At 55.4% G+C, this 23824-nt stretch overlaps 1 protein-coding gene across 13 annotated transcripts in view; it reads left to right on the top strand.

The window, feature by feature from the left end:
- The window catches only part of PFKFB3 (6-phosphofructo-2-kinase/fructose-2,6-biphosphatase 3), a 57568-nt gene extending 35412 nt beyond the window's left edge, over positions 1-22156 (top strand). For 3 of the 13 annotated variants that reach the window (XM_089906540.1, XM_089906543.1, XM_089906539.1), the window contains exons 2-15: positions 3657-3782; positions 4769-4865; positions 5465-5531; positions 6000-6074; positions 6441-6521; positions 8697-8821; positions 9304-9511; positions 9928-10074; positions 10191-10295; positions 11639-11768; positions 12394-12456; positions 12571-12635; positions 14387-14560; positions 19592-22156. In XM_089906540.1, coding sequence (XP_089762666.1) covers positions 3657-3782; positions 4769-4865; positions 5465-5531; positions 6000-6074; positions 6441-6521; positions 8697-8821; positions 9304-9511; positions 9928-10074; positions 10191-10295; positions 11639-11768; positions 12394-12456; positions 12571-12635; positions 14387-14560; positions 19592-19642 — 1514 coding nt within the window. In that variant the 3' untranslated portion in view covers positions 19643-22156. The other 10 variants (XM_022580231.3, XM_022580229.3, XM_022580230.3 and 7 more) reach the window with 10 other exon arrangements.
- The last annotated feature ends 1668 nt before the right edge of the window (positions 22157-23824 follow it).

Raw genomic sequence — 23824 nt, 5'->3', positions numbered from 1 at the left:
TGATGGAGGCCAACGTAGCAAGTATCTTACACATATTATCTTGTGATTAATCCTCCCGAGAACCTTTCTGAAGCATCCCTGCATTTCACAGAAAGGGAAAACCGAGACCCTGAGAGATCAAGTAACTTGTCCACGGCCCGAGGAAGTGCCAGGGCCCGGCTTTGAACTCTGCTTGGCTCTAGACCCTCTCAGCCACCATGCTCTTGTGTTGTCAACTGATTCACTAAAATGCCCATCCCTCGCTGTCTGCCGGAGAGCGTGTCGGGTTGGGAGGACCGTTTGCTGCACAAAGGTTAGGCGCGAGTTAAAATGTGCGTGCAAAGCAATGAATGAGTTTGGCATCCACCACATAGTCCAGAAGAGCTTTGAAAAGAGATTTTGCTGAGCTGGGGTCTCTCCACCCCGCAGAGCCTCAGCCCGCCTGCCTGGGGCAAGCTCACTTAGATGTTTTGTTTTGTTTTTTTTAAGATTTTTTTTTTTTTTGATGTGGACCATTTTTAAAGTCTTTATTGAATTTGTTGCAACATTGCTTCTGATTTATGTTTTGGTTTTTTGGCCACGAGGCATGTGGGATCTTAGCTTCCTGACCAGGGATCAAACCCACAGGCCCCGCATCAGAAGGCGAAGTCTCCACAACTGGACCGCCAGGGAAGTCCCTAGATGTGTATTCTTAACACGGACCAAGCAGACTCTCTGGGCTGGTGTGATCTCAGGAGAGGGTTTGTGTCCACCGGAGCACAGTCCAGGGCCAATCACATGGACCCATTCCCCGGAGAGCCCTCCTTGGGCAGTGGCATCACCGCAGGGTCACAGCCCTTGCCGGGCAGCGGCAGGGGAGCAGGTTGCCATGGTTACTGTAGACACCCGGCCGTGGAACTTCCATGGGGCTATCCTGAGCACTGGCCCTGTCTACAGCTACAGCTTGGCTGTCAGTCTTCCATTAGTTCCCCTGAAACTCGGCACTGAAACATGACTTATCTACTCGTAGGGAAAGAGCACAAGTGATGTGGCATCTTTTTGAGGTTAACATTTAGGAGCGCCTCTGAGTAGAAGAAAGCTTGCAGGAGGTATGGGAGCAGCGGCAAAGTGTCTTCCATTGGTTTCTTTTATTTTCTGAGCCTGCGTTGTGGTGTCCATGCCGCGGGCCGGGACAGCTGTCCTGCCTGCTTGAGGCAGTGGGTTACATAGATCAGAGAGGTTAGCAGCTCAGTCAGGGAGCAGGGCTGGAATTGGAACCTGCGAATGCAGCCTCTGTCCAGGGGCTTCAGACGATTGCTTCTTTACCCCACTAACCTCTGTGTATCCCCTTACACACAAGTACTTTTTGGAAAATCTCTGTGCTGTTGGGGAGGAAGACGAAAAGGCAGAGCTCCAGGGAGGAAGGTATGAGAGGTGGGAGGGTTAAAAAGGTCTGCAGAGAAGAAGAAACTGAGAGTCAGAGGGGATTATAGGACCGTGAAAGCACTTTGAGATGTGTTGTGAGTTTAAAAAAAGAGGGGGCAGGGATGAAGAAGAGTAAAACCCGAAGGTTTAGCCACAAGGTTTTGTGGTTTCCCTTCTGTCTTGGGGACCCCTGGGCGGAGGGGCAGCTGCAGGCACCTTTGGCCATCCCTCTGGCAGCTCTCTGAATCTCACGCAAGAAGCCAAAGGAAGAGAGGAATCATTTCTGCTTCGCCAGACAAAGGAGGGATGGTTTGTTTGGGTTTGAGATCCAGCTTGAATTTTTGGCTTCAGATATGTACTCTGCCATGTCTTTATGGGTTTTTTTTTTTCCTCCCCAAGTGTCTACTGCCAGAGATTTGTGCATACGACTAGTGGATATAGAAGTAATTCCCGATTTGATAAATCAGTCAGTCTCTGTCTCTGTTTCCTTGGCATGAGTCCAACAAAAGTATTCCATGTATGTGCACAGCTGAGAGTGTGTGTGTGCGCGCGCGTGCACGTGTGCACGTCTGTCTCTGTGTGTGGATGCTCTTGAGAGCGGTGGCATGTGGGGACATCAGATAAGACCAGGGGAAAACCGGTGGCTTGGGGGAAGGGTGAGCAGAATGAGTATCGTTTCCAGGCACAAGCGAGGACACTTTCACTTTCTCATGTGTCACCTGCAGTTGCCGGAGTGACACATGGCCGACCGGTGCGTCTTTGCCCCACTCGTGTGCTCACGCAGGGCAGGGAAATGGCCTCTGTTTTCTAGGAACCTGTTTGTTCCCGGCCGATGGCTGCTGGGGAATCCCAGCCAAGAGTTTCTGTGGCTCCCTCGTGTCTCCTGGCCTCCCGATGGCCTTTTTCCTTCTCCTCCTCGCTCTGTGTGGAGAAGGTCACCGATGGTCTAGAAACATGAAAGGAGACACAGCCCCTGTGTGCGGTGCTTGCTGCCTCTGTGGCCCCAGCCTGCAGGTCCAGGAGCAGACCCTGCAACAGCATGGCCGGTGTTTGGGCACGTGACCTCAGTTTGGCCCCCAGGCCCAGCATCATGGGGCTGTGTTGGGGTGTCCAGCTTAAGAGGAGGCATCTCCTCAAGCCTGTGCTGTCAGTAGCCTGGTGGCCCTCCCTGCCTCCCATCTGCTGGTCAGGGAGCGGGCAGGCGGCTGGTCTCTGGCTCCCATGGGCAGCCCCAGGCTCGAGAACACTCTCGTCACCAGGATGCCGGAGCATCTCAGGGGCAAGACGCCAGCCGAGGAAACACTGCATCTGAAATGTCCAGAACAGGGTTCTTTGGGCTGCTTTCTTCAAACCCAGTGAAAACCTCTCTCCCTGCTGTTTTGTTGAGATTCCGAGGAACATGGGACAGTGGTTCAGCAGCAAAGTCAGGAGGGGATTTTGCAAGTCCCCTTTGACTTTCAGCAAAGTCAGGCAAGACCCTCTGGGTTTCTAGGGCCCCTGCCAGGGCCCATGTGATCTGGTGGAAGCGGGGAGCAGGAAGGGGCAGGAGAGTCTCAGGGACAGATAAATTTGTGGGAGTCAGACTCCGGGTCCCTGACCTACTTGCATTTGATAAACTCTTACTTGTGAAAATTGCCTTTTAAAAATTACTTATTTTAGGAAGGCCATGCAGACTTCGTGCATGGCGGTGCAGACATTGACAATAGGCTTCTGTCTGTAATTTGGCCACCGCTGGGGCCCCACCCCCAGGGCTCCTACTTGCCGCCTCGATTTACGTGTTATGTTGCATCAGAAACAACCTCTCCTACTGATAACCTCATCATCACTGGTGAGCCATACAGTGTACCCCAGCGGTGCTTTCTGCTCTGGGGTTAGTAATTTGTTCCTGGTTGGGTTTTGGGCCCTCAGGTGTCAAGCTGGGAATTTGGGGTCCCTGCCGTGTGGACCTCAAAGCAAAAGGGAGCTGTGTGACCAAGGGCTCTGGCCACCAGGGGCCCAGTCCCGCTGGATTGTAAAATGTAGGGGCTTTGAGGTGGGAATGAAAGCTGTGTTTCCGTGGAATTCTTTCTTTTCTTTTCTTTTTTTTTTGCCGCACCGTGAGGCTTGCAGGATCTTAGCTCCCTGACCAGGGATCGAACCCATGCCCCCTGCGTTGGGAGCACGGAGTCTTAAATGCTGGACTACCAGGAAAGTCCCTCGTGGAATTCTTTAAAGCCTGTTGTGGGCCCCGCTGGCTGCTTTATTCATGGCCCTTTCTGTGTTGCTCTCCCCAGCCTGTGGGCCGAAGCTCACCAACTCCCCAACGGTGATTGTCATGGTGGGCCTCCCAGCCCGGGGGAAGACGTACATCTCCAAGAAGCTGACCCGCTACCTCAACTGGATTGGCGTCCCCACGAAAGGTGAGCCTGCGCCCCCAGGCCGGGGCTGTCAGGCTGAGGGCACCCTCCCGCTTGCCATGACCACCCCCCCCCAAAAAAAAGAATGGCCTTTCCCTCTCCAGCTGCTGGGACTCTCTTTGCAGGGCCATCTGACAGGGTGCTGTCCCTGTAGTCGAGGGACACACTTTCCTTTCCGGCTGTGCCACCCTCCACCCTGTATGCACACCCTGCTGTGTATGGGAGGGGGAGGGTCTCTTTTCACTGGCTGCTGTCTGGTTCCCACTGCCCTGCATCCTGCCCAGCTCAGCCCTCACCTCCTCCAAGAAGGCTTCTCTGACCACCGCAGTCTGTGTGGATCTTTTCCTTTAAGTTCCCCAAGCCCTTAGTTGTGACACTCCTCCACTGACCGTCATAAAGTGCTCTGTACTATTGATTATATTTTTGCGAATCTTTGCCGGTCTTCCCACCTACACGGGGGGTGTTGAGCACGGGGACTAATTTTTCACATTTGCTGCCCACCCCGCCCTGTGCCCAGCGCAGTGCTTCCTACACTAAGCACTGGCTCAGCACCCACTGCCCACCCTGGGTGCGGGCTGCTGATCTGCAGAATGGCTGCTGTGGCCCCGGCCATGCGTATGAGCCCTCACTCTCTCCACCCCCAGTGCGTTGGTGAACATCATGGCCCCGATTTTCACTAGGCCTGTGGCTGCCACCTGCTCTCAGGCTCAGGCTCCAGCCCCGGCCTGGAGAGGCCGGCCTGCAGGCTGGGCCATGGGAGGCAACCCTGGAGAAACAAGGTCCTGGGTTTGGGGGAGCTGGGCAGCCTTCCAGGCCAAGCGATACTGGCACAGGACGCAGAGCCCACTGTCTGGTTTCCGGGTCTTATCGGGATCTTATTCAAGTCATGTGCCGGCTTGCTTTTCTTTTCTGGAAAGAGCGATCCTGACCATGGGAGGCCCTTCTGGTGGTCAGCGTGGTCAGCTAAGGGACCTTTCTTTTCCATCCAGTGTTCAACGTGGGCGAGTACCGCCGGGAGGCCGTGAAGCAGTACAGCTCCTACAACTTCTTCCGCCCCGACAATGAGGAGGCCATGAAAGTCCGCAAGTGAGGCCCCGGCTGCAGTGGGCAGAGTGGGACGGGCGCTCTGTAGCACCAGGTTGGGTGAGAGAGAGGCAGCTGGTCCCCCTCCTTGTGTATCAGCATGAGCCTCTCGGCCTCTGAGCCTCACTGATCCCGCTGTCCGACAACAACATCTCATTAGGAGTGAACTAAATCATTTTCCTGGAAAATCATGTGTTTACGTTGGAAAAGGATTTTCTTTTCAGCTCAAAGTGACCAGGGAACTGAAGTGTGACATCTGCACTTTAGGATCACTTGGGAGCTGGGCACAGCCCTGCCCAGATGTGTACAGTGGGCATTTGTGGGCAGGACCTGGGCATCCGTGTTTTGAAAGCTCCCAGGGGAATTTCAGTGTGCAGCCGGCACGAGGCCGAGTCCCAAGTGCTGCAGCCATGTGTGCGGGGCTCCCATCGGGGGCCTCGGGCCTCGCATCGCGGGCCTCGGGCCTGACGGTCCCGCCTGCCTGAGCAGTTTAGCAGTAGAATCACAGGTCACCCTGCTCGTTGGGGTGAATTGGGGGTGCCTGCGCGTCCTCCTGCGATGGCCCGGCTCTGACGCGCCCATGCTCTTTCTGTGTGTTGCAGGCAGTGTGCGCTGGCTGCCTTGAGAGATGTCAAAAGTTACCTGACGAAGGAAGGGGGCCAAATTGCAGTAAGCCTGGAGTATAAGCCCTGTCTCCGATCCCAGCGGGATGGTGCCCTGGGAGGGAGGGAATGTAGTCAGAGCTGCGTGGGGACACCTCCAGTGGGGACAGGTGTCTGGCCTGAGCTGTGAGGGAAGCAGGGGGCAAGGGCAGCACAGGGACTCGGGAGGAATGTGATCGTCTGGCGGACTCGGGGGCGGGGCACAGGCAGCTGGACCTGGGGCGGCTGCAGCCGAGGGAGCCAGTGTCCCTTCCTTGTGCTCCCTCCCCTGCGTATGGCTGTTGTTCCTTTGCTTTAAGTTCTATTCCCATCCCTCCCCTTCCATCCTTGAGTGCAGGAGGAGGCAGTGGGGGGCCTGGGAGGGTGAGGTCTCTCCTGGAGCCCCAGGAAGTGTCAGGCCTGACCTCTGGTGGTTTGGTAAACGCTGTTCAACTCAAACTGGGCTCTGTTCACTGCCCTTCTTTCTCCCTGCCAGGTTTTCGACGCCACCAATACTACTAGAGAGAGGAGACACATGATCCTTCATTTTGCCAAAGAAAATGATTTCAAGGTGAGCCTGATTTCTCGTCTCGCCTCGGAGCGCGCAGGAGCAAGGGAAGTCCCGCAGGGATTGGCTGGTTCCTGTGTCTGGAGCACCTGTGCTCCATGCTCGGGCCTTCCCCTCCCGCTGCCTGGGTTTTGCTGCCTACAGATTGGGCCTGACTGGTGGGGGCTCTTAGGGGTTACAGCGACTAGGGAGGGGGAGGGGGAGCATCCCTCTATTGGGGGCGGGTGCAGAGGACTCAGGACTGAGTGGCTGGTTCCTTTTTCTGTATTTGGGGATTTATGAGTGGGGTCCTTTCTGCTCCAGTGTGGTAGTGACATCACAATGATACCAGAGTTGGCCCCTTGTGTTACCACATTTGTTGTTTCTTAGCGTTTCTGTCTTGCTTCGTCCCAGGTGTTTTTCATTGAGTCTGTGTGTGATGATCCTACAGTTGTGGCCTCCAACATCATGGTAAGACCCTTTGTAGTGTGCTAATCTGAGAAGAGTGAGGGACTGGGTCGGCCCAGAGAAGCCACCCTGAGAAAGAGCTGGCTCTCCCAGCTGGTTGTTGATTTTGTCTGAGGAGGGATCGGGGGGTCAGGAGTACAGAGTGGTATTTAACTTAAAAGCACATTCTGTGACTTGGACTGGCTTTATCAAGGTCCCTTCAGATGGTTGGCAGAAAGCTGTCTTTGTGGGACATAAGAGAGAAATTGGGGAACCTCGAACAGTTTCTGTTGGTGGCAGGAGCTTGGCATTTGGGGGGTGATGGGGCTGCTTAGGGCAAAGAGCACCTCACCCCTCTGGACGGGAAAGGAGGTAGCAGGCTGGTCTCTTTTGCTGTAAAGGCCCCTGGTAGGTAAGAATGGTTGTGTATTGACAAAAGCACATAGGACTCAGCGGACAGAAGGCAGAATTCCCGAATTTGGGAAGAATGTGGGTGGTTAAACCATCTTCCTGCTCCTCTCCCTGTACCAAGGGGAAGTTTCCTGGGTAAGTTGAGGGTAATTGGCAGTTTAATTTGATTAATTCTTAAATTTTATTTGATAGCAATAGCTCATAAACGGAAACAGTTACTATGAAGACTTCACCGCAGTTCCCTTTCTTATATCGTAGATAATTTCTTCTCCAGCTTAAATACATCAGAGTAAGACGTTACCTGTAAAGAAAAGCTGGTCCGACACTTCTACAGGGAGCGCTAGAGTTTGGCCTCCTACAAGTGCGCATCCTTTAAAGGGATGCTGGGAGTTAGTTAGCTTTTGGTGTTGGGCCTTTTCTCCAAGGCAGTGGGAATATTTACACTCATTTCTCAGAAATGAGTTCATATTTCAGGAAGAGCTATTGAAATGGTAGAAAATCAGTCCAGATTGGTTTCAGTGGCCCCAAAGGAAGAGGCTCAGAGTAGGAGGAAACGGAAGTTGCCGTGCTCTAAACAAAGGGTCTTGCTGTATTTCTTTGGTTTGGTTCTACCATTTCCACTTGGTAGGGAAGCAGAGTGCAGCTGCAGAATCGTATCCCCCAGTGAGCCGTCTACACTCGCTTTGGCCAGAAACTCTGTCTCATCCTCTGTGAATCCGTGGATCTGTTTGCCCCGACCCTCTCCGTGTTCAGAGATCTCTTTCTCTGATGAAGCCTCAAAGCAGCTTTGCAGTTTTTAGGCCTTTCTGTTGTGCTTTTTATGCAAAGGCTGTGCTGGAGAAAGGGGTTTGTGAACTGAGATTTTTTTTTAAATTGTGCTCAAATATACATAATATAAAAGGTACCATTTGGGCCGTTTTTAAGTGTTCAGCTCCGTGACACTCAGCCATTCACATTGTTGGGAAGCCATCCCCAGCATCCACCTCCAGAACTTCTTCATCTTCCCGGAACGTAACCGTGCACCCATGAAACTCCCCGCTGAACTCGGAGTTTGCAGCGTGCCTGCCTCTCTTTTATGGTTGTGGTCATCGTTGAGGACGAAAAGAGCACATGCATTAACACATCCTGGCAGTTTCCCTGAAATCTGCCAGGTTGCTCAGGCCTATTGGTCAGTTATAGGGGATGGCAGGCCCGAGGGCATTTCTCCTCCGTCTCTGTCCCATGAGAGCAAGCCTTGGGCAGGAGGACAGGACATGCAGTCCAGGCGGAGAAGCATCCATTGAGGACCGGTGACAAGTGCGTGCTGCCCCCACCTCTGGGCAGTGGAGGAGGAATCCTGCCTGGCACGTGGGACCAGGGCACCGCCAGCACCACCCGGTGCACTTTTGCTTACGGACAACCTCCGCTTGGTGGGGTGAACGCTGTAGGTGCTTATGGGGACTCAGCTGAATTGAAGGCCGGGTTGTCTGGTGGTGACCTGGCTCCTGGATTGATCCCGAATCGGGACCCATTCAGAGGGGCTCATTAGAATCTGCGTGGATTTCCTGTGTTCGCCCTTCCAAGCTGAGAGGCTCTGTCTGCCCTGGGTGCTCTCCCCGTGGAAGCATGGGGTTATGACTCAGCGTCCAGCCATATCTCCTTTTTTTTTTCTCTTAAAACGCTGGGTAGGGTCATCATCATTCTGAGCCCGTCTGTGCTTTTCCCCGTTTGCGAGCCCCAAATCCTGCTTCATTCTAAGCAGAAAGCCTTCCAGCGTGATTTATCAGCTGTCTCTTTGTGGCGTTACAGGAAGTGAAAATCTCCAGCCCGGATTACAAAGACTGCAACTCAGCAGAAGCTATGGACGACTTCATGAAGAGAATTAATTGCTATGAAGCCAGCTACCAGCCCCTCGACCCCGATAAATGTGACAGGTAATTCCTAAGAGGTGACCGTCTGAGCCACCTACTTCAGGGCTTTGAATATTATTCTTGATGTTCCCACGAAGCATTTGCTCCTGGATACTTTTATAAACTGTTTTTTTAAGTATCTTAAAAAAAAACTCTTGATGACATATTCGGTGTTGTAGACACTGTGTACAGGTGTGGAAAGGGAATATTTGAGCCCCGTCTTGCTCCTGTCCTTTGATGTTTCCCTTGCTTTCCTTTCCATCCTCTTGCTTTTCTTTCCCCATGCTCTGGGAGGCCAGCCAGCCTCTCCAGCGCTCACTCCTCTGCGGGAATTACAGACTTAGACCCCCTGACTCTCAGAGAAGAGAGGTTCCGTCTGTGTCCCCAGGAGCTGACACTGCGGATCGGTTGGGGCTGAGTCTCGGCAGTGGGGCTGGGGCGGCGTCGGGGCTTTGCCCCGGCTGTACTGTCCAGTGTTCTGACGTGCTGGTCGCCCTCCTGTGCAGGGACCTGTCCCTGATCAAGGTGATCGATGTGGGCCGGCGGTTCCTGGTGAACAGGGTCCAGGACCACATCCAGAGCCGCATCGTGTACTACCTGATGAACATCCATGTGCAGCCCCGCACCATCTACCTATGCCGGCACGGGGAGAGCGAGCACAACCTCCAGGGCAAGATCGGCGGGGACTCGGGCCTGTCCAGCAGGGGCAGGAAGGTAGGAGGAGTGCGGGGATGGGGCAGGAAGCCGAGGGATGGGGCTGTGTGTCCCTGTGTGCGTCTCTGTGTGTGTGTTTCCCTGTGTGTACATGTGTACATGTGCATGTATGTCTGTGTGTGTTCCTCTGGGTATGTATATGCACGTGTGTCTGTGTGTGTACGTATATGTGTCTGGGGAGGGTGGAGGGTCTCTTGAGCCTGTGGGGAGGGGTGTGTGTGTGTGTGTGTGTCCGAAGGGAGGGGGTACGTGTGCAGTGGCTGCTCCCAGGCCCCCCTCACCAGCAGTGAGGACAGTGTGGCCGACCCCGATGTGCACGGGGACGGGCCCTGCACTGTTTCTCTGGGAGGGAGGGGCAGAGCTGATGGTCCGGCGTGAGCCCCTCATCCCGTCCGCCGTCTCCCCCCCCCCCCCAGTTCGCCAGTGCCCTGAGCAAGTTTGTGGAGGAGCAGAACCTGAAGGACCTCAGGGTGTGGACCAGCCAGCTGAAGAGCACCATCCAGACGGCAGAGGCCCTGCAGCTCCCCTACGAGCAGTGGAAGGCGCTCAACGAGATTGATGCCGTGAGTCCGGGGCCGGGAGCCGCTGGGAGTCCTTCCCACCTGCAGGGGCTGCGCTGGCCAGGTCGGGGCGGCCGTGGCGGGTATTCCCTCCAGTGACCTCTGGGTATTCCCGCCAGGGTGTCTGTGAGGAGATGACCTATGAGGAGATCAAAGACACCTACCCCGAGGAGTACGCGCTGCGCGAGCAGGACAAGTACTACTACCGCTACCCCACCGGGGAGGTGCGTGCCGCCCGCTCCCTCTGCGTCTCTGGCTCGGGCCTGTGTGCTCTGGGCAAGTGATGGGCAGCTGGCCAGGGTGCTGTGGGCAAGGAGCTGAGCTGGTCCTTCTGAGGCTACTGTGTCAGGCGAGGCTGTGGAGGGGTCTGCTAGGGACCCGGAGGGACCCGTTACTGGTGACTCCGGGGAGGAAGGGCCCCTGCGTCCACCCCGCTACCCTGTACCGATGCTCGCCCTGGCCCGTCTGCCTTTGAATCGAGTCTTCCCGAGTTGGACCTTGTAAACAGCTCCCAGAGAAGCACAGTTGTGTTTCCCACAAGCAGCAGGGACAGATGTCTTTCTCTAATGACGTACATGACAATTCAGGAAAGAAAAACAGTCCTGGATGGTGACTCACTGGACACAAGGGCCCCCTTGACTGTGGGCGACATGGCAGACACGTCAGCAAGTCACTTGTACTGACTCCATCGATGCTGGTGGAGGGACCCTTAGGCTGTGTAGCCCCCTCGGGCTGAGCGAGCAGCTGTCTGCAGCACTGAATGGAGAGTCCAGCTGTAGGCGGTGCCCTGGGGTCTCTGCAGGCTGGGCCTGGTGACACCCAGCGGGGGTGCTTTCCATCTGTGGTGCTTCCTTCCGCTCAGCGTGTCAGTTCCCTGGAGCCCAGGACACTGTCCCTGGTCCCTCCCAGGCCCTTGTTCCCTGGGACCTGCTTACTGAGAGAGGGGACTAGGGGTGGAGGGAACCTCGGTGGTCTTAAAGGTACAGGCCTACCCCTTCTTTTTCAATTTTCTTTTATTGAGATAAAACTCACATCATATGAAAGTCACCATTTTAACCAAAGTGTACAGGTCAGTGGTTTTTCTTATATTTCACAATATCGTGCAGCTATCACCACTAATTCTAGAACATTCCATCGCTCCATAAATAAACCACAGCCTTTTAGCAGTCAGTCCCAGTTCCTCCTCCCCAGCCCCCGACAACTGTGAGTCTACGTTCTGTCTCTGGAGTTCCCTGTTCTGGACGTTTCACGTCAGTGGAATCGTACACCCTGTGGTCTTTCACTCTGTATAACGTGTTCAGGGCTGTTACGCGCTGTAGTGTGTGTCAGGGTCCCGTTCCCTCACTTTCCTGGTGGAGGGTGAGGGTCAGGAAGGAGCAGTGAGAGGGAGAGGGCAGTTGGGGTGGGTCCCCCAGTGCCCGGGAGGAATGCAGCACACTGATGGTGGCGGAGGGGGGGAGGTTGATGGAGGATCCATCGTGTGGTCTCTGGTTTATGAGTGGGAGAGGTGTAGCCACGGATGCCGGGCTTCTGCTCCAACTTGGTGCCCCGTCCCTCTGCCTTGCAGTCCTACCAGGACCTGGTCCAGCGCCTGGAGCCGGTGATCATGGAGCTGGAGCGGCAGGAGAACGTGCTGGTCATCTGCCACCAGGCCGTCCTGCGCTGCCTCCTGGCCTACTTCCTGGACAAGAGTGCAGGTGCCTGGTCCTCCAATGCATCCTCTCCCGGGAGGTCAGGGGTGTGGGGAGCCAGTCACAGCCCCCCCAAAGGAGAGAGGGAAAGGAAACTGGCCTTAGAGCTGGGGTAGCCTGCTGCCAGGGGTGAGGAAGGGCTGCGTCCCCTCCCCCTTCCCCCGCCTAGCGCTTCCTTGCAGCCCCTGGAAGACACTCAAGCAGTTTGATGCTGGGTGGGCTTAATGGCTTCGAGAACCAGCCTCCCGGAAGCCCTGTGTCCCCACGTCTCAGGGGCTGTGGGTCGGGTGGGGAAGAGGCAGCCCACCTCTAAGGAGCTAATAGCCCAGAAAACTCTGACGTTACTCTTAACACTTAAATGTGGATCCTGACACCTAAATTGTTTGGGAAATTGACTCTTTTACTCCGGCTCATTGTGCGAGGGTTTGGGTTTGCTTCGGTTCTGTTCTTTGTAGGGCCGCCTGCCTCGAGCACAGCAGGCTGGCGGCCGGGTTGCGGGAGTTGAGGGGGGGACACCCTGCCCAGTGAGGCCTCTGCAGGTGGTCCCCATGTGGCAGAAGCTCTCACTGAGGCCTGGGAATGTCCCCCGTCAAGTCTCCGGTCTCACCGTGGGCCCTTCTCTCCTTCTCAGAGGAGATGCCCTACCTGAAGTGCCCCCTTCATGCGGTCTTGAAGCTGACGCCTGTCGCTTACGGTGAGTGTGGTGACGCAGCCGCTCCGAGACCCGTCTCCCTGGCGGGGTGGCGGTGAGGCTGTGAGCGCGGGGCCCCTCTAACCGGTAGCCGACCTTTTCCCTGCCCTCGCCCAGGCTGCCGAGTAGAATCCATCTATCTGAACGTGGAGTCCGTGAGCACGCATCGGGAGAGGTCAGAGGTGAGTGCGAGCTCGCTGCCCCCCACCCCACCCCCGCACACTCCTGCCCTGTCCTCCTTCTGGGAAAGATGCTGCCAAGCGGCGGCACCAGTGGGCGCCAGCACTTGGGACGCCCCCCACACCCCCGGCGGTTTGCTTGTAAAGGCTGGCTGTGTCCGTCGGTGGATTCTGTCTCGTTTGGAACAGTGGCCTTCGTGACGGCCCTCCCTCTCCTCAGCATCTGTGTGCTCCTACCTGCCCGTCTGGTGGCTTCTCGGCATCGTCTTCCTTTTCTTTCTTGCCATGCTGCTTCCCCCACCACTTGACCCGAGAAGTGAGTGTTGAGAAGGAAGACATTCTTGCTCTTTTAAACGTAACCGTAGCCCAGTTACTGTTACCTTTTCCTCCGGGGCAGCTAAACGATTGCAGGTTCCAGAGTCACGGAACCCACAGATCCACTCAGTCATCTGCGTGCACTCAGGTCCCGGATTCCCACGAAGACAATAAGAGTGAAGAAGGGGTGGGACTGGGAAACACAGCTGTGATTCGGGAGTTAGCCATGGGAGCAGTGGCGGGTGGAATGATTTTCCAGGAGACCCCAATGCCTGGCCACACCTGACCCCCGCCTCTAGGGTGGGGTCTGGAATTCGGTGGTCAGCACTGTCCCAAGGGCAGTGCAGGGTTCTGCCCAGGCGTACATTGCGAAAGAAAGTTTGAATTTACTCTATACCGACTGTCAAACTCCAGCTCTCTGCCAGCATCAGTCCGACCCTTTCTTTTACACCGAGTGTGATGTTCTTGTCCCTGTTCCCAGGGAGCTTGGCCAGAGGATTTTGGCATTAAAATCCCAGCTCCCATGGCAGTTGCCTGGCTGGTTGACCGAAGTGAAGGTGGACGGCTTCCCTTGGCTGTGACGGCACCTCCTGGGCTGGGGTGGCAGGATGCGCGTTTGCCCTCCTTCCAGGAGTAGCAGCCTCCCCGCTGGACTGCCAGCAGCCGGGTTCTTGGGGTTGGGCCCGAACTGGGCTCTGGTGGCCCCTGAACACTTCACTTGTTCAGAGCAGGGCAGGCAGGGGCTTGCTGGAGACAGACCCCAGCTCAGGCTCCTGGGCCACGAGCTACAGAGTGACAGGTCCTGGGGGACTTCAGAGGTCCCCACTCCACTGGAGTTGTCACTTTGTCGGAAGGCTGGTGTTGGGCCCTCGCGGTTTCCTGCGTCTTTGGTCTCCTGGCTGGGGGAGGCTTGCGTTTCCTGTCCTAAGCTGGGTGTTCTCGCTGGCAACAGGAGCTGTGAAGATCCTGGCTTGAGGTCAGTGGGAGGGGGTCCAGCACCACACTTGCTCACCTGCTGCCCCCAGCGGTCGCCCAAGCCTCACGCCCAGGACCCCTGCCTCTGTGTTCTTGGAGGCTGGCAGCAAGGTCCTTCTTCTGATCTCTTCCCTGCTGTAACTGCATCACTGTCTGTGCAGAACCGTCCTGCTCGTCCTCCCTCGCCTGCTTTGCAAACATCGTGTCTGTCTGAGTGGGTGTCTTGGAATGATCGGGTAGGGGGTTCGGGAGGAGAGATCATCCCTTGTTCTTGCCGAGCGCTAGACACGGGACGAGCCAGCAGCCCCTCGGTCCACCTGTTCACCGTGGTCGGGCTTGTGGTCTCAGTGAAATCCGGAAGCAGAGAAATGTGTTTGGTTTGGTTTTGGATTTTTTGTTTTGGCTTATTGACTTCCTTTTCCTCGTAACTGTCGCCTTCTCTCTTTTGTCTTTGTCTTGCTTAGGATGCAAAGAAGGGACCTAACCCGCTCATGAGACGCAATAGTGTCACCCCACTAGCCAGCCCCGAGCCCACCAAAAAGCCTCGCATCAACAGCTTTGAGGAGCATGTGGCCTCTACCTCCGCTGCCCTGCCCACCTGCCTGCCCCCGGAGGTGCCCACGCAGCTGCCCGGACAAGTGCGTTGACCCCCTTCTCCTTCCTGAGTCGAGTCTCGTGCAGGGTGGGGAGAGCGTGGCTGCTGGGGAGGAGTGTGCCCGGTGGGGCGGTGGCGGCCTCAGACCCAGGCCCGCTTGGGGGTGTGCGGGAAGAGGACACGGATGCCGCTCTGAGTGTGGGACCCCCGGATCCGTCCTTGAGACCTTGGCTGTGCGTGCATACGCCCATTCTGGGGAGGTGGTGTTCCCCGGGCAGAACCAGGCAGAGCAAAGAAATGGCCGAGTGTCTGCGATCCATTCACATTGGTGAACAGTTTCTTCTAAAAGTTGAAGGCAACCCCCAGTTCAGGAGTCTCCATCCAGCTCTGGGCTGTTGGCATCTGTGTGTCCCGGGGACGTCTTTTCTGTCCCCATGCTGAGTATTCTTCCTCACTTGCTCCCTTGCCATCGTTCCCCGTTAGAGAAAAGCTCTTGTCAGATGGGGCCCTGGGAGCGTGTATGGAGCCAGCATGGCCGGGCTAGAACCCGGGCCGGAGGACCTGGAATTAGCCACTTTCTCCTATAACGTAGTAAAAAACCCCAAAGCAGAAAACCAATTAGATTTCATTCTTAGGTTATTTCATTCGCTGTGATGGTGCAAGGCTAAAAGATACTGGCTACTGGGCATTAAGATTTTTTTTCAGAAAACCACCCTTTTCCTCAACAACACCCGAGAATCCTGGCCAGGATGTGAGACGTAGAAATCCCTGGGCACAAATTTGGGTCCCACGCAGTGGTCTCCCCCACCTCCAACCCGCCACGCCTGGCCTCTGACACAGAAATCACAGGCTCAGGTTCGAATTGGATTTGTTAATGAGCTGGGTGCTGAAGGCCCACAAGCTCTTCCTGCGTTTCCCCCAAAACGCATTTAAACTGTGTGTTGTCTGAAAATGTGTTGTGTGTGTGTGTGGGGGGGTGTTGTGCAGCCCCAGCAGGCCATCGTACCTCTTCAGGCCTCAGTTTTCGCATCTGTGGAATGGGGGAGCAGCAGCTACTGCCGAGGGCTGATCAATGGGGTGATCGTGCTGAGACTCTGACATGGTGGTATCTGCTCCTGGCGCCGGCTCTGGGGTTTTACTGTCAGGTTCCGTCATCTCCCCGGGCCTTCAGTCTCCCTGTTTTGTAAAATGAGGGAGGTAGACTGGCTGGGAGATGTCTAATTAGTGCTCCTTTCAGGTCTAACGTCAGAGGTGCTTTTTATGAAAACTGAGAACTGAAGTGGTGTGTCAGTGATATCCTGCGTTGGTGTAAACGGTGGGGTCATAGTTGGAATGTTAGAGGCTGCAGTCACAGACGCCGTGGGGACCGGCCGGGCGGGGGTTGGGCAGTGTGCAGGGCCACTGGCTGGCCAGGCCGGGAGGGTCCAGGGCTCTGTCCCCGCGGAGGCTGCCTGGTCCCCGATGACCTGGGCCCTCACCCTGTCCCTCAACTGACTCTCTCTCCCACCTTTTCTCTCTGCAGCCTTTGCTAGGGAAAGCCTGTTTGTAAGTATTTTTCTCTGAATACTTTTGCTTTTTGCATCTCTTTCTCCTTGCTTGCCAGTTTGGCCTCCTACCTGTTAAAAGTGTTGAGGGTAATGCCAGTTTCTGTGAAATCTGAAGGAGGAAGATGGGACGGGAGGAAGAATAAGGGATTCATGGATTTTCAGAAAAGGATACAGGAAGTCGCCGGGTTTTTGGTGCATCCTCCTGCTGCCGCGGCCACCGCGGGGCCGGGGCGATTGTTAGTATTTGCAGTGCTTGGTGGCTGGATGTCTATCTACTTTTTCCCTCTTAGAGTCAGATTTTGGCGGGAGCTGGGTTTGTGCCTACTGATGTTGTCTTTTAAGTTCTGGGCCTCTCCCGGGAGAGCCCTGGAAAGTTTACCCAGAGCCTAACCTGCAAAACAAAGAGTGGAGGACCCAAGCCTCTCCCTCCTGTCCTGGCAAGGATTCCCACCTTCAGGGGCTCCGGGACCCCCAGGCTCTGGAGAGTTCTGTTTGGGAGCCATCATTCTGCATCGGGGTGTCCTGTATCACAACCTGCTCGACGTTTACGGTCACGTTCAGGATGGGGTGCAGCTTTCGCTCTGCAGAGAGTTCAGTGTTACCAGCCGCTGGATCATCCAGCGCTTTCTCTGCTCCGGCGGCCCCAGCCCCAGAAGGAACTGAGGCCTTTATGTTGCAGAGTTTTAATAAGAGATACCCTGAAATATCATCCCCAACGCCACGAGTCACACCCACCCCGCGTCCCTTTCGCTGGTTAGGCTACCTGGACTAATTCGCGCAGAAACGTGGCTTATTCTTGGAAAATAGGAGCTGTTGGGCATCATGCTTGGACTAGGTGGTACCACCTGTTGAGAAATATATTTCATCACTTTACGGCTTATACACATCCCGAGTCTTTGGTCCTTAAAATACAACCCCAGGAGGTCGCAAGGCAGTTCCTGTCCCTGTTGCCCAGATGAGGGTGAGTCTCTCGCCCACGGTCACCCAGCTGGTTTGTAGCAGAACTAGCCCTTGAATGGGTCTCCCAGTCCCAAAGGCTGGCTGTTTTCTCTCTGCTGGTTTCCAGAACACCCAGGGTCCCGTTCACCTGCCTATCCTGGGCACCTGACGATTGCAGCCTGTGGGGCGTGGCCCCGAGCTGTTCAATTTCCTTTCTCTTTCTTGCAGCCTCTCCCCTGCAGCTGCTTCCCGTGGCTGAGATGTGTTTATTTAATGGTGGGCCTGCCCGTTGAGTTCAGTCTTTAAGAGTAACAGTCCCACGTCCGTTACCGCCTTGACACCAGGCATTGCACCCAGGATGCCCTGGGATCAAGAGTTCTCCTTGTGTGAAAACTAGCCTTTGGGTTTGGAACCTTATGGTTTTGCATCTGTGTGTATCCTGTTCCTTCTGACCCGTGGCCTGATGCTGCCAGGAGAGAAATCTTCTTGCTGGGAGGGGGCCATTCAGGCACATCCCCCAATCCTCTAAGGTTGAACTTGGCCATCTCTAAGGCTAATGATGCCTGTAGCCAAAATCCCTTCAGTTCAGCAAAAATGTGTTCTCTGGACCCATCACATCTGCATCCACTCAGGTGTCCCAGCGTCCAGGTGTTTTGATGATGAGAATATGGATGTAGCACTTAGCAAGATACCTGACGTGTGGTCAGGGCCTGGTGCACAGTAGCTGTTCCCGTGGGAGATGTGATGCCCTGTGCTTTGGTGGTTACATCCAGGGCTCTCTGGTCTGTGTTCCCTCCTGCACAGGCCAGGGGGATTTCTCCTCGTGGGCAGCAGGAGCGCCTAGGGACTAGGGAGTGGGGTGCCCCTGGGGTCTTAGGGTTGTGGCCCGAGGATGCCAGTGATGGTGGTGCTCTGGTAAAACAGGCACGACAGCCAGGTGGGACTCAGCGCCCACCCTGCAGTCCACTCTCCACGGGCTGCACTAGGGCTGGGGACCAACGGACCATCTGGCCCTCACGATGCATCCTTGACTTTTAAATTTCAAATGCACACTAAGAAGAGAATCCTACTAAAGATGTCTTGTTTTGTTTTTCTTTCCCAACATGTTTCTTCCTCCCCCCCCCCATGCTTGAAAGACGAACTGTCTGTCATATTTTCTCAAAGTTTTCTCCTTACTAACCTTGGAAAGGTAAATGGCTCCGTGCATGCCCTCCTGTCCCCTCCACGTCCCTCTGGGTCATGGCATCTCAGCCCTTGGGGCGTCTCAGTCTGCGTGAAGACTGGCCATTGTGAAGTCTGTGACTCATACACCCTGTGCCCCAGAACTTGTGTGCCCCATTGTCTTGAGATCCTCCATGTGTCCAGAGCCAGGGGCACCATGAGCGAATGACGTGGCCTGTGCCTGTGGTCCCCCGTGTCATCATTGCATTGCCATCATTCGTGGGTGCTCCAACCTTGGGCATGAGGTGTCCCAGGGTGGGTGGGAGCCAGCACTTCCATCTCTGACCCCACAAGTTGACTGGGTCCTCTCTGGCTGCGAGGCTGGGGGCCTCCCCAGGAGACACCCCGCTCACAGGGGCTGTCTGATGCACTCGTGGTCGGAGGGTCGGTCACCTGGGCTCCTGAGTCCGGCTGAGAGTGGGCTCAGATCAGGCACTGGCTTCCGTGCTGCCAGCCCTGCGATGGTCCTCTGTAGAGATTCTCCACCTCAGCCCCCCGGTTCACGCGGGAGGGGAGTGAGCCTTGGTGATGCTTACATTTCTGTCTGCCTGGGTTTCACTCTCCCTGCCACCCCTTTGAGACAGTCTTGGTGGAGACACTCAGGATGCAAGAGAACACTTTTAAAGATTCTGCTTCCCTATCCTGCAGGGTGGCTTAGTAGGGAGAGTAGGTCAAGAGACTGCTGCTGTGTGGTGGCAGCCATCGTCTGTGCCCAGCTGATTGAAAAATATTTTTTAAGGGGGTTTTGGTACTGGCCAGCATCTTTGGGGTGGGGCTTCTGGGTAGGATTGCTTTTATTAGAACGGGGTGAGAGCTTTACTGACACATGCCTTCTCTGCACGGCTCCCTTGCTTGAGTTCCAGCATCTGAGCTGTGTTCCTGGAATCCAGGTCCCTAGATCTGTGGTATACCCTGCTGGGAGGAGAGTCCTGATGCTTCTCCAGATTTAACCCCACCCCCACTCCTTCCTCTGCCTGACAGCGAAGCCAGCAAGAGTTTCCCGGGTTGGGGCAAGGGTAGCCTTGGGCTCTAAAGCGTCGTGAGCCGGGGGCGGCGGGGGGTGCCTAGGTGCTGGCACCCAGTGCTCCCCAGGACAGCTGTGACCCACAGGAGCTGCCTGCCCTCCCCTCCCTGCCTCCCTGCCTCCTTCAGGCAGATGTCAGGGGCCCTCCCGGCCCTTCTCCCCTGGGACCCCCGGGCTTAGCCTCCACCACGTTCCTGGGCCACTGTTTGGTAATGACGCTCTTCAGAGCCGTGTTCTTTGTTGGGGAGAGGGGGGCACGCCTCAACTGCATGGCTTTTGTCTTTGCTTTAGAACCCTAGTCAACAGGAATGGTAACCGGCTTCCCCGTCTTTTCTCCCAAAAGCAGAACATGAAAGGCTCCCCGAGCGGCGCAGAGGCCTCCAGGACGCACTGACGCAGCCCCGCCCGGCGCCCCGCCCTTTCGCTCCCGCAGCTTTGCTCCTGCCCTTCTGTCTGCCCAAGGCCAGCGATCCCGAGGACATCTCCCGGAGGGCGGCGTGGAGGAGGGGCTGCTGCTCCAGGAGGACCGGGCCCCCGCCTGCCTGCGCTCCCCTGGCCTTCGGGCCACGCGCCCCACGGACCCCTTGAGGCCCGGGAAGGACGATGTGCAGTGGAGGCGGGACGGCGGCGCCTCCCCGTGGGCTTGTTCATCTCGTTTCTGGACCTTCCCTGCTGCGGAGATGACACTGCCCCGAGTCCTAACCTTAAAAGGGGCCTGGATCTCAGCTGCTGAAGGTTAAGAGACACTGAAGACTTTCAGAAGGCTCTTGGTGCCTCTCGGCCTGGACGTTGCCTCCTGCAGGGAGCCCTCGGCCCGTGCTAGGTTGGGGTCGGCCGGGAGAGCCCGGAGCTGGACCTGCTGGTCAGCCAGGCAGCGACCCTCCGCGTGTCGCTCACCCTCCCGGGTGTGTGTCCTGTCTCTGAAGATGGTGTGGGACCGTCTAGCTGCGGAGGCAGGAGGAAATACGTTGCCGAAAGAAAACCGGGGCCTCGCCTCCCAGGGAAGGCTCCTGCCTGGATTCGAGGCGCCTGGGACACGGCTCTCCCGGGGCTGCTGGCTCGTGCACTTTTTTTATGGCAGAGTGTGACCTGAAAGTCACACCTTCAGGAACTTAGATGTTTGCATTTTGCGCCCTTGGGGTTGGAGCTCTGAAAGTATGTGGGAGTTGGGCAGCCTGTGGGGAGGGGAGGGACCCCTCACCCCGTAAAACGGCCGGGGAACGAGGGCCTGGCCTCCTCCTTTGGGGCCTTCATCACCTCCTGTGTTTCCCTGGTGGGGCCAGTGGCCCAAGCCAGGCCTCGCTCGCGGCCACTTCCTCTGAGAGCCTGGCTGTCCGCTGTCTCCTGACAGGATTCAGCTCCGTTCCCTACGCTTGTCAAGCGTCTGCTGTGTGCCCAGCATGGAGCTGGGTGCCTTGGGAGATTCTGGAGGAGAGAATGTCCTCGTTTGCCTTCATGGCACCTGTGGCATTTTGGGGGCGTGGTTCAAGGCAGGGCTTGTGAACACGTGGTTCTAAACACCTGTAGTTTCCGCCTGCGGGTTTTCCTCTGAGGCCTCCGAGGACTGGGGGAGGGGGGGTGTTTAGGCCCAGGAGGATGGATTTGGGCTCAGCAGTAGAGTTTGTCCAAATGACCCTTTTCAGGATTTCTGAAAGCCGGTGCCAAAGGTCACCTTCCCTTCCCTTCCTGCCTTCTGCTTTGGGGTCCCACATCTTTACCCCTCTTAGCTTGTGCAGTAGTCACTGGGGGTAGAGGCAGGGGCGTCTAGACAGCTGGAGCTGGGAGTGGGGAGAGGAGCTGTTTTGGGGTTTTTGTTTGAGAGGAGCTCGTAGAAAAATGCACGTTCCTCTGGTTGGGAGAAATGGGAACACCATTCAGACACCCTACAATCAGGTTTGTGGGTTTCACACAAAACCATTCAAATCCTCCCTTCCCTTAACTGGCCATCTTCCCAAGACGATGTCTCTCTCTACATTCCGTGCAAGACTGGTTACTTTCTCACTTTCTCGCTGTCTTGTCAGACGTGTGTGTGTGTGTGTGTGTGTGTGTAGGTTTGTGTTTTTAGACGGAGGGGCCTGCAGCTCTGCTCTTGAGAATGGCTCTCTTATGTCCACCTTTTGGTTCCTTCTCTGGTTGTCGGAGCTGACCTTGAATTTTGACTCTTCTGGCTGGTCTGAGTGGGGTCTTCGTGAAGGTGTGTCCCCCCTTGCCTCTGACTGCCCGAAATCAGTGCATCCACAAAGGATGCGCTTGGCCTAACCCGGGACCTTGGTTTTCAGGAGCCCCAGTGGGGAGAGAGAACATCAATACGGGCGGGGAGGGGAGATGGGGAGAGGGCGGAGGCTGGGAGACTGGAGACCAGGGGCCTGACATCTGAGGAGGGAGGAGGTGGACAAGGGTGTGTCTGAGCCACGGTCTCAGGGCTTCTGCAACGCCGACCATTGACTCTCACTCCCTCACCCCCCGGAAAACATCTGGGACCAATATTTTTAACTTTGCATGTTTGTTTTGGGGGCAGGCTCACCCCTCTCCTCCTTCTGTCCTGAGACTGTGGGCGAAGCTCTTCGTTTGGGGGCGGGGGGGAAGAAAGACTGTTGGAACCACGCCAATGACGTTTTCGTTTCTAATACTTGAAATTTATTTTTTTATTATTTTGATAGCAGATGTGCTATTTATTTATTTAATAAGTATAAGGGATCCTGAAGACAGAAAGCTGTATAGTTTGGGTCTTGTTAGTTGGTTGGCTTGGGGGCCTTTTACGTGTGATTTCTGACTTCTCTGTTCTGTATACATTTGTCTGAATTAATTACCCGGGATGAAGCTGTGCCAGCTTTCAAACAGGGGATGCCTGTCGGAAATTTGTATATTTTGCAGTTGCCAGAACAATAAAATACCTGGTTGAAATACACAGATGAAGTGTGTCTCTGGTCCTTTTTGGGGGGTGGGGAGGAAGAGTCTTTAATCACACTTGGGGTCAGTACATCAAGTTTCTACCACTCGGCCCCATCACCTTCCTTCAAACAGGACTTGCAGGGAATTCCCTGATGGTCCATTGGTTAGGGCTCTGCGCTTCTACTGCAAGGCCCCTGGGTTCGAGCCCTGGTTGGGGAACTAAGATCCTGCAGGCCGTGCGGCGTGACCAAGGAAAAAAACAAAACGGGACATGCAGATTCTGATTGCCTAATGTCTGCATTTGCAAAACAATGTTGTGTCACCTTTAAAAAAAAAATGAATAGCCTTTATTTTTAGAGCAGTGTTAGGTTTACAGAGAAGAGCAGGTAGTACAGAGAGTTCTTGGATACCCCCAGGTCCAGGTATATGTCTCCCCTGTTATTAGCATCTTGCATTTGTGGTGCATTTGTTACAACTGATGAGCCAATATTGATGCGTTATTATTACTTAGAATCTATGGTTTCCACTAGGGCTCACTCTGTTGTGTGGTCCTGTGCGTTTTGACAAACACGTACTGATATGTATCTACCATCACGGCATTCAGAATGCCATCCATCCCTTCCCCCAGCCCCTTCAGTCAGCAGCTGTTCTTTTTTATTGATTTATTTATTGATTTATTTGGCTGTATCTGGTCTTAGTTGTGGCGCGTGGGCTTCTCTCTTGTGGCGTGCCAGCTCCAGAGCACGAGGGCTCAGTAGTTGCGGCACGTGGGCTCTCTAGGTGTGGCGCGCGGGCTCTACAGCGCTCAGGCTTAGTTGCCCCGCAACATGAGGGATCTTAGTTCCCCGACCAGGGATCGAACCCACATCCCCTGCATTGGAAGGCGGATTCTTAACCACTGGACCACCAGGGAAGTCCCAGTCAGCAGCTGTTCTTATACAAGCCCTGCAGATGGTGTTGGGGCCCTGGGTAGAATCACAGGAAGGCATTTCATCTTAGGTTCTTGGTCCCTTTCACTTCCCTGCCCTTCCTCCCACCCCCTTGTAGCCCCTTCCAAGGTTCCAATGGGAAGAGATTCAATCCAACTTCCAGGACCACTTTGCCACAACTCAAGCCTGTCATTTTGCTTCAGCATCTTCATCTCTGCGATGAGGGGACTTCCTCAGGTGAGTACGGGGCTGGGTGAGGACATGCGTGTGGTTATAAGGCAGCACTGAGCACCCCCATCGGGCACGGCCTTTGTGACCCGCAGGGCTCTCACCGTGTCTGATTTTTTTTTTCTTTTGTCCACAGCCCCACTGCTACGCTCCAGAAATAGCCCTCACTCCCAAATTAGTCCTTCTGCATCCCATACGCTTTCCAGCCCTACCTTGTGAAGAGAGTAGGACTCAGCAGTTTGGCACCTCCACTGTGAAATGACTTCGGATGTTGTCACCCATCACCGACGTGACGGGGCACAGTGCTCATTATGCATTGGGTTCAGGGCTTAGAGAGGCAGCTTTCACCTTTCACTTCATTGGAAGGCTGCCCTAACAGGATATGTACATAGTTTAAAGTCCCAGGCCTGTTGGGAGATGGGAATCCATGACAGTTCTGTGGCCTTTTGGGCAAGCTGAGAGTCATCTGTGCGACCGTGACTGTTATTGAAAAAATACTGAACAATGAGTCACCGGGTGGACGCATG

Source organism: Delphinapterus leucas, chromosome 2, assembly GCF_059928025.1.
Source record: "Delphinapterus leucas isolate spDelLeu-1000000601 "Yukka" chromosome 2, BTC_Dleu_Yukka2, whole genome shotgun sequence".
NCBI classification, from domain to species: Eukaryota; Metazoa; Chordata; class Mammalia; order Artiodactyla; family Monodontidae; genus Delphinapterus; species Delphinapterus leucas.
The sequence above is the reverse complement of the archived record's forward strand: the minus strand, read 5'-3'. Positions and strand labels throughout refer to the sequence as shown.